The following is a 10,836-nucleotide window of genomic DNA, read 5'->3' on the forward strand; positions in this document are numbered from 1 at the left end:
CGTTTCTGCGGGTAATACTGAAAAAAGTGTCAAGGAAATATCTGCCCCATCCTCTACGGATAACGGAAACGGAACCAGAATAACATTTCGGGGGCGACTGGATTGTGAAGATCCCATGCCAGGAGTGTTTAGCACAGAATGAAAAGAAATCGAGGATAGCATACGACAAGACAGGATGGAATTAGGTGAGATCTTTCTGATTAATTCTTTGTACACTTCATTATTATCATATATGTTTGGAATATCTTTTCGCTCTTTTACTTTCTTATCATCTATCGGAAGCCGTTTCAGTTCTGGACGCTTTCTAAATTGATGATGGGACTTAGGGTCATTTTCTTCACTTCCGCTTAACACGTAAACCTGGTTTACCAATATAGTTAATCCAGATTTAATGAATAGGCTGGGTGAAGAACTCGCCTCTTAACATAACAATGCTTGCAAGAACTTGGTCAATTGTGTGGAGATGAGTGGGTCTATGATATTGTAGATAGTAGCGAAATCTGCAATGGCAGCGGATATACTTATCTTTGCAACTCCACCCACGATTTGTGCAAGTATTCATGCTATACTATGCTATGCTACGATATCACAAAGAAACATTGTGTCTACGATGCTTCGTGCTTGAGTTATCATTTTTCGGCTCATATAGCACATCTGGACTAGTTCGACAAAATAGGCCATAACTCAGGAACGGAAAAAACACATCTAGAAAATTTTACATAATATAGCTCATTAAATTTCCTTTCAAAAATACAGTCAGGTCTTTTTTACGCGGTTTTCATTTACGCGGCCGCTGACGAAACAGTTTCGTCATATTTTCCTCTCGCTATTATGACTATATTGTCTGCAAAGCCCATAACTTCGAAACCTCTTTCCTTCAAGCTTCTTAGAAGATCGTCTAATGTCCATATGTGCCACTGTTATTCATTTTTGCTGATGGAAAATGTGGGAAAGTGATGTGGGGTGTTTATGATCAGATATGATGCAATGGTATTTTTTGTCAATAATAAATATGTATGATTTATTAGAGATATACAGATGATTTTTATTACATGAAAATAAGTATATTTGTTTTCTTAAAAATATTACTGTACAAAACAAACTAAACAGCATTCAACTATACAAAACTTATCTTGAATTTAGATTAGTAAGGAAATGTCCAATAATCACTCTTCCCCTGTCATTATTTTTGTATAAGTTCTCGGAGATTTTGCACACTTTACAGAATCCCCATCTCCTCATAAGGCGTGACGTTTTTTATTGACTTCTCTGAGGTACATAGTTATTATTATTTCAAGCTCATTTTTATCTTCAATTACCATCCATGATGATGGTGCTTTGGCTTACCGAAACTTTTATCAATTGTTATCGTTTTTCTGATACCATGGCCACCGCCTCCGCCGCTAGATCCACCGCCTCCGTAGCCTCCTGCTCCAAAATTACCTGCACCATAACCACCCCCTCCATATCCACCACTGCCGTATCCGCTTCCTCCGCCCCCCTGTGCTCCTCCGTAACTGCCTCCAGCGGCATAGCTACTGGCTCCTGCGAAGGCCGTCGCATAACTTCCACCGCCAGCAGATGCTCCACTGTTTCCACCAACTGGGACTGCAACCGGTCTATCGACAGGAACTTCTTTCACCACCGTCACAGGAACTGGTTTCTCGATGTAGACTGGGTACGGTCTGTCCACGGGCACGGGTTTCTCGATCACTATCGGCTTCGATGGAACCGGCCGATCCACGTGTTTTGTAATAATAATTTCTTTCGTGACTCCCCCACTGCCATATCCTCCTCCGGTTCCACTGCTTCCAGAAAATCCATGTCCACTGGAGCCTCCCTGCGCCCATGCGCCTTCATGCCCACCAGATGAGCCAGTAAAACCAACGGAGCCATGTCCGCCGTGGCCACCACTTGGTGCATATCCAGCTGAACCGCCAGTAAATCCACCACCATGGCCTCCCGATTCAAAACCAGAATGACCGCCAGTTACAGTTGGACCATGAACCACACCGCCCCCAGGAGCACCACTTCCAGCAAAGCTACCCCCTTGAGTTCCTGCGCTAGCACTTGCAAAACTGCTGGCACTTGCACTGGCGAAACTGTTTCCATTTGAATGTCCAGACGTCACCACCCCTGGACCACCTCCACTCGTCACAGGCCCTTGGCCACCATGGCCATGTGAGTATCCTCCGCCAGTATTTCCGCCGTAGCCTCCTCCTCCGGATCCACCATAAGCTCCAGCTGATGATAGCCCCGAGCCGCCACCATATGAACTTCCACCATAGGAACCTCCACTGCCGCCGCCGCCGCCGCCACCCAAAAGACCACCACCAAAGCTCAAACCGAAACCACCGCCACCGATCGAGAAGCCTCCGCCCGCGTTTCCTCCACCACCTCCGTAACCCGCATCGCTATCCGACGAAATTATCAGCTTTTTCTTCAGAAGGTGTGGGGTGGCTGTCGCTGCCACTAGCAACAATGGTAACAACTGCAACGACAGAAAGGAATAGCAAAGCAGTTATCGGAATACTGTTCAAAGGTGTTTCCACTCTTCCAAATTGTTCGTTAAAAATAAGTAATATTAGCTTATTAACGATCAATTTTTAGAAGTAAACTGGAAACGCTGTAAAAGCTTTCTTTGAATGTAATTTAGTATGACATGTCAATGCTGGTAGCATACATTTAGGCGCCGTGTCGATAAAGATGTTATTATTCACCACGCTGCAGATTAATTGGTTCCTTGCGAAAAAGTATGCGATTGAACGATGAACTATGGACCAGATGAGCTTAGGGTAAACAGGTGGACTTTTCCCTACCAAGTTTCTCGAAGAGTTCTAAATTTTGCCATCTCAAATTGGGGAACAAAGCCCAAAATTCCAAGATGGGGTAAAATAGTCCAACTCATAAAATCATTCCTGAATGTGATTTGATCATTACTATAAGTGAATGGTGTGGGCTTCGTGGCCGAGCGGTTAGCGGCGTCAGTCGTTTAGGCGTCTCGTAAGCCTCGAAGTGTGGGTTCAAAAAGAATCTCTTGAAGAATTCCAGGAAAAATCCACGAAGGAATTTCAGGAGGGATTCCCGAAAGATTTTCAGGAGGAGTCTCCGAAGAAATTTCAGAAGAAGTATCTAAGGAATTCTAGAAAGAAACCACCCAGGAATTTCTGGAGGAATCTTCAAAGAAATTTCAGCAGGAACCCTGAAGGAATTCTAGGAAAGCTCTCCGAAGGAATTGCAGGAGGAATCCCAGAAAAAAATCAGGAGGAATCTCCGGACAATTTCTAGGAGGAAATAGCCGTATAATTTTCAGGAGGAATTCCCGAATAATTTTTAGTAGGAATCCCCAATAGGAAGACTAGAAAAACTAGAACAATGCCCGAAAGAAATCCTAAAGAAATTCTTGTATGAGCAATCTTCTAACAGCATCCAACAGCATTCTTCTAACAGGATTCTTAGCATGAGCAAATTTTGGAAATACGTCTGATGATAGTCCCGAAGAAATTCTTGAAAGAACTCTTGTAGTGGTTCCTAATAAAACTTTTTTAAGAAATCTCTAGTGTTACTCCCGGAGACATCGCTGGATCCTCCTGGAAAAACGATCCCTGGAAGAACTTCTGGAAGAATCCCCAAAGGAACTACATGAAATATAGAACTGTTGGAATCCCCGAGAAACTACTGGGGAATACTTGAGTTCTACTGCTGGTGTCCTAAGATAATCCTGAAGGAAACCCTGAAGAGATCCCTGAAGGAAAACCTGAAGAGATCCCTGAAGGAACTCCAGGAGAGATTTCTGATGGAATTTCTGGAGGAATCCCTGGAGGAAAGAGGAATCTGAAGGAATTGTAGGAGGAAACTCTGCAGAAACATCTGTACGAATCCCTGAAACTCTTGGAGAAACCTCTGAAGGAACTCCTGGGCTAATCTCTAAAGGACCACGTGTAGGAATTTCTGATGGATTTCCTGAAGGAATCCTGGAACCCGCCTGAAAGAATCTCTGAGGGAACTTCCCTCAGGAATACCTGAGGGAACTCCTATTAAAATAGCTGAAGGAAATTTAGCTGAGGTAACTCCTGTCGAAATACCTCAGATATCTTCTGAAAAAATATATACTTGATGAGGCATCCCTGAATCTTCTTCTTCTTCTTAATGGCTTTACGTCCCCACTGGAACTTGGCCTGCCTCGCTTCAACTTAGTGTTCTTTGAGCACTTCCACAGTTATTATTTGCCTGCCATTGCATGAATTAGTATATTGTGAGGCAAGCACAATGATACACTATGCCCAGGGAGTCGGGAAATTTTTCCGTCCGGAACGGGAATCGAACCCGCCGTCTCCGGATTGACGATCCACAGCCTTAACCACTAGGCTAACTGGAGACCCCTGTATCCCTGAATCCTTCTGGATAAATCTCTGAAGGAATTCCCAAACAGATCACTAAAGGAACTTTTGGAAAAAACCTGATTGGATTTTTAAAGAATACTTTGAAGGAGTTTTAGGAAGAATCTATGAAGGAATCCTGTAGGAATCTCCGAAAAAAATGTCTGGGCTTATCCCTGAGTAAACATTTTTAGGAATTCATGAATAAATTTCTGAAGGAATCTCTGATGGATCTCCTGGAGGAAGCAGTGAAGAATTTCTGAAGAAACTGCTGGAGGGATGTGAATGATAAATTACGAATGAATTGTAATGAAAATAGTATAAAAAATGCAAGAGTTTCGTATTCCAATGGACACCCTAGAATTCCATTAGAGTTTCTTCGGAAGTTCGTAATCTATATCTAGGTATATATTTATATAAAAACTAGCTGTCCCGGCAAACTTTGTCTTGCCGTCTTGGGGTGGTTTGACAACTATTGAGCTCAAAATAGCACCGCATTCTAGATTGATTTCATCTCGATCGTAAATATCACAAGGCAGGCTAGTAACCTATGTAAACATAAATTTTGGATGTAATCATGTGACGTCATTCCAATCATTCTTCACATGATCAAATTGATGTGGAGTAGTAGATCGCCTCTGAACGATTTGAATTACTTCATCAAAAAACTGTCTGTTTTCTAGAAGATATCACCTTCTAAATGTTGTACACCGTGTCGATCGTGTTGATTTCCTTCCTAGCTCATGGAAAATCAGTACTTTATCATTTTTGTTACTTTTCTAGTTGATTTTCGTAACTTTTTGTACATATAAACACAGCCACCACGAATACGAACCGAACCCTGCAAAAGTCATGCTGATCGATTCATCCGTTCTTGAGTTTTGTTGCCTCAAAGGAACTTCAAACTCATTTTTATATATAGAAGATGATAGATAAATAGATAAATAGATAAATTTCTGCATGTCTGTCTTTCTGACCCTTATGGATTCGGAAACTATTGGACCGATTTGCGTGAAAATTGATATGTAGGATTTTTTTTGGGACGGGGAAGGTTCTTAGCATGGTTTGAGACCCCTCCCCCTCTGAAAAGGGGGGGTCCAATACAGATGAATTTGCGGAGCACCTCTTAATGGAGCTGCATGTAAAAAAAACACAGAATACATGCAGTACTACGTTTGACGGGACAGCTAGAAAGTTCATAAAAAGGCTGTCGTTTAGACGTAGAGAACTATTGAAGAATAACTATCCAATCAGCGACGCCAAAACTGCTCGAGCGGATTTTAGGGTCTGGGACCATTTGGGCAGGAGGAATTATTTTGGGTTCTTGCTGCTATAACTCAGTCAATTTTCAATCAATTGATTTGATTTTTGGGGCACGGTGAGATGCGTACACCCAGTCAACACACGATCGCATACAATGTTGAATAGGATGCTAAAGTGGAGGCGACATGCGTAAACTTTAAACGCGGTTAATAGGAAGCATGTATGCATATGGCCTCCACTTTAGCATCCTATTCAACATCATATAAGAACTCGTGCTAGCTTATCAGTATCTAGCCATGTAGCTTAGAATAGCACTACGCACCCCCGTTCCGGGGATAAAACTCTACCGAACAGGGGACCCCACTCCAAGGTGTCAGGAGACCCATGCTGATAATTGGTTGACGGAGTTTAAAATATGCTTGATCATTAACGGAGCTCGTACACAGCTAATCGCGTTCGGTAATTTTTACCGAAATCTCAACCGCTGAGCGTTCGGTAATGGATTCTTAACGGAATTCTGTAAAAAAATACCAAATTTCGGTAAAATGTTATCGTTTTTCTGTCAAACTCTAACGAACTTCGGTAAAAGTTGCTTCCTTTACCGAATTTTTCCTGTAAAACAAACTTAACGGTTGGGATTTCGGTAAAACATTACCGAAGTCGGTGATTTTTTCTAACTGTGTAACGTAGGTAGGTAGGTATTACCCGTTGCAAGAAAATAAAGAGCGAAAAAGGTTCAAAATCGCTAATAGACCTCCGCTGGTATGTTTAATCGTTATGGTGTCTTCTACAATAAGTGCGCGAATTGGCCAAGGAATACTGCGCCGAAAACATCGAAATGATTTTTCTTACAGGCGGAGATGTATGGGCGCTTGCGCGTACAAATTTTCGCGCAACGCATAATAGCATTTGACTATAGTCTATTTTACGAAACGACAACAGTGTTGATATTGATATTAACACTCACGGGCTTGGGCGCAACCTCCTGTCTAATTATCATTCATGAAATGAGCGATCAGCTGATCCAAAACGTCTCGTAAAATGGCTCCAGCACGTACACGATAAAAAATCTGCACGCTGATATGAGGAGATTGGCACTTGAGTTCGCACTACATACTTGTCTATCAATTCGATAGCATTTGAATATCGTTTTGCAAGTAACATCCAATGGCTCTTCAATTTCAACGGAAGATCGTTTCAATACGCTGTTGACAATGTTTTGATTTGAAAACTAAATAAATAAAAACATAGGTTATCCCTGTTCTTCCCAAACCCAGAATTGATACACGGACCTTGACCGTCATAATCTATAGCCTTACCACTACTTTACTTCACAACCGTTGGAAAGCTGTGAATCGAAGCGAATCACTTTCTACCATCTTCTTCTTGGCGTAACGTCCTCATTGGGACAAAGCTTGCTTCCCAGCTTAGTGTTCTATGAGCACTTCCACAGTTATTAACTGAGAGCTTCCTCTGCCAATGACCATTTTGCATGCGTATATCGTGTGGCAGGCACGAAGATACTCTATGCCCAAGGAAGTCAAGGAAATTTCCTTTACGAAAAGATCCTGGACCGACCGAGAATCGAACCCGTCACCCTCAGCATGGTCATGCTGAATACCCGTGCGTTTACCGCCTCGGCTATATGGGCCCTACCATCTACCATCTAAATTCTGTCATCTAAATTTACTTTCATGTCTAAAGCAGTCATTTACAAATCAAGAACTTTTCACATCAGATCGTGTAGCTTAGTACCTACATTAGTGCAAATCGAAGTGATTTTCAGTTGACTTCTCCGGTGGGTTTGTTTTGGTTCTTCAGCCAACAGTGACAGCATTGCGAATTCAAAGGAGAAAGCATTTCTGATCATGTTGATTGATATATTGAATAATTAAGGGATTTTGCCTAAATAAATCAAAATTATCCTTAAATAATTGGTTTTCGAGCAAATAAAAGAATGTCAGATTTTCCACAAATAAATGAACAATTTCAAAAAAGTTATATTTTTCCCACCACAAAATTTCGAACATACTACATGGAATCTTGATAGAAAGACTGAATAGACGGTAAAAATAGGTAAGGGCCCATATAGCCGAGGCGGTAAACGCACGGGTATTCAGCATGACTATGCTGAGGGTGACGGGTTCTCGGTCGGTCCAGAATCTTTTCGTAAAAGGAAATTTCTTTGACTTCCTTGGGCATAGAGTATCTTCATGCCTGCCACACGATATACACATGCAAAATGGTCATTGGCAGAGGAAGCTCTCAGTTAATAACTGTGGAAGTGCTCATAGAGCTGAGTAGCAGGCTTTGTCCCAGTGAGGACGTAACGCCAAGAAGAGAGAGAGAGACGGTAAAAACTTACTATGTGTGTAATTTTACGGCAATCACTTGCTGCCCGAACTCTCGTCAAACTTCAAAAAGGGATAACATACACTCCCGTTCAAAAGTTTGGGGTCACCCCCTCAAAACCATGTCATTTTTTTTTAGGCCCATTATCTCCACCAATTTGCGTCCGATTTCAAAACCCTAAATTTCATTCAAAAGATAATAAGTCAAAGAAACTTTGAACATGATTTAAAAAAAAAATTTTACAAAAAAATTTGTATGTAAACTTAATCCAAAGTTGCCAAATTTTCTAAAAAATGAATATAAACTTACGGCAGTGTCGCTGGAAATTGGGTCGACCAAATTTTAAGATGAGAGCGGTAATATGACCCATTTTCTATTAGCTTTCAACTGCATTTTACAGAACGTAGCTAAAAAATCTAGAAAAAAGTTATTAAGCAAATTAATTTTTGATGTCATCGACCAAAAGTTTGGGGTCACCTCTCAACATGATGTATCGGCCAAAAGTTTGGGGTCGTAAAACATGGAAAAGTGATTTGTTGATATCTTTGTCATCTTTCATTCAATTTTAATTCTTCTTGGCTTATTTGAAACAAAATGAATGATACTTACTGCATAGACATTGAACCACACATATTTGTTGAAATTTACATACTAAAACTTAACGTAAAGTTGCCTCATTTTTTGAAGTGTGGTGAAATGTGTTTACTTTACATAACATTTTTATAAACAAAAATCGTTAAATACGTTAAGTTAAAAACATCAAACGTAAATTTAGTTAATTATCTTTGAAATAAGCCACAAGAATTAAAATGGAACTATAGATGACGAAGAGATTACCAAATCCCTTTTCCATGTTTGACGAAAGTGACCCCAAACTTTTGGCCGATACATCATGTTGAGGGGTGACCCCAAACTTTTGATCGATGACATGAAGAGTTAATTTACTTAATAACTTTTTAACTAGATTTTTTAGCTAAGTTCTGTGAAAAGCAGTCAAAAGCTAATAGAAAATGGGTCATATTACCGCTCTCATCTTAAAATTTGGTCGACCCAATTTCCAGCGACACTGCCGTAAGTTTATATTCATTTTTTTTAGAAAATTTGGCAACTTTGGATTAAGTTTACATACAACATTTTTTGAAAAAGTTTCTTTTAAATCATGTTCAAAATTTCTTTGACTTATTATCTTCTGAATGAAATTTAGGGTTTTGAAATCGGACGCAAATTGGCGGAGATATGGGCCTAAAAAAATGACATGTTTTTGAGGGGGTGACCCCAAACTTTTGAACGGGAGTGTATATGTTCGCATTATACCGGGCAAATGATTGGATCTAGCTAGAAATACATTCAAGTTATTGCTCGTTTTTTCGTTTTTTTTTTGCTTAACTTTAAATTGCTTTTTGGACGTAGATTGTGGACATTTTAAATTGTCATGAAAAAAAAAATCGGATTTTTTATGGAAAATTTAAACTTTTTTGGAGGAAAAAATGTAGTTTTTTGTTGCTATTGTTGAATTATTCGTGGAAATTTTGATATTTAAACATATTACTTTTTTATGAGTCGTTTATTTTTCAGCCCCTATATGATCATTAACAAATGTGAAAATCGATGACTAGACATCAATTATTGCGGTCAAACTTTTATAATGGCGATCGTGAGAGTTTTTTATCTCATGCTACCTTTGACTGAATGAATTCCTTAGTTAGGTGTGTACCACGTTTGCAACTCACTAATTACTTTAACGAATAGCACTCACTTCAATTATATTTCCATCGCCAAGACTACATTTTTTGTAATAATAGTGACAATGCATTTGAGACTCCCAGTTGGTATTTTGTTAATTAAAAAAATATGAACTTTGCATATATTTTTCTTCAATCACACTTTCGTTCGATTTTTTTACACTTTGAAACTCACCAGAACCGCCTTCATTTCCACCACTATTCGTGTTCACTTTCTACACTGAATGCGTCGAGCACAGTACCGTGCAAACCCACTAGTCGATCGTTACCGGCACTAAATATCCGCAATTTTCCCACGTTTGTTGACACGGCGACAATCGCAGGTCGAATCACCATTCGGCAGGAATCGTATTGTTCTTTTATACAGAGTATCATCAAATGCTTGTTAGTAGAACTCAATCATCAAATTCCCGTCTGGAACACACCGTCCAAGTCCCAGTTGCATGTACACAGACGTCGGGAAGAAGGGACAGACGACGACGACGACGATGCATTCGTGCTGCAATTATCATATTTATAGCATCATCATTATCATTACCATTGGCACCGCGATATATCGGGAAGGTGTGGAGACAGATGTAGTGCCAACAACAACGGTTAGCGAGGGAGATACCGCCGCCGCCCCGTTCGATTGTAATGCAGCACGCGGCATCTTTTCTTGGGTATATGGCGTCATCGATTGTGGGATACTCGCTCCCGAATGTGCACCGTGTGTTGATCGGTTTCCCTGGTGTCTCCCGGTTTTGATAGAGGGTGGGAAAGATAAATAGTACATATATTTTTCGGAACCTTACATAGGCCGTTACAAATATTTATTTCACTTTTTGTTCCAGCACTCTTTGGCTGGTCGGTGGTAAAAATAATAAAGCATTTAATCTGAAAAATATTGATAACTTATCTGATTTGTTAAAGGTGGGGGCTGCCTCACCAACACTTCCGGTCCGCTTTAGTGCTTTATGCATCATTGTGGCCAGGTGTTGTTCTAGTTTTTCCAACTGTATTGTAAAGCATGAGCGGTGATCCTTGGCATTCTTGTGTAAATTGGGGTACTCAGAATGTTGATCGATCACCGATTATTGCTGGTAGATGCAGTGGAAAGT

General features: G+C 40.4%; 1 protein-coding gene across 1 annotated transcript; it reads right to left on the reverse strand.

Moving 5' to 3' along the window:
* Nucleotides 1-1,031: 1,031 nt before the first annotated feature.
* Nucleotides 1,032-10,080, reverse strand: LOC109411272 (uncharacterized). The gene is made up of 2 exons (XM_019684797.3): nt 9,912-10,080; nt 1,032-2,491 (listed from the first exon to the last, which is right to left on the reverse strand). Exons 1-2 carry the CDS (start codon nt 9,924-9,926, stop codon nt 1,316-1,318), a joined length of 1,191 nt encoding a protein of 396 aa, XP_019540342.3. The 5' UTR covers nt 9,927-10,080; the 3' UTR covers nt 1,032-1,315.
* Between the last annotated feature and the right edge of the window lie 756 nt (nt 10,081-10,836).

Source organism: Aedes albopictus, chromosome 2 (genome assembly GCF_035046485.1).
Source record: "Aedes albopictus strain Foshan chromosome 2, AalbF5, whole genome shotgun sequence".
Taxonomy (NCBI): domain Eukaryota; kingdom Metazoa; phylum Arthropoda; class Insecta; order Diptera; family Culicidae; genus Aedes; species Aedes albopictus.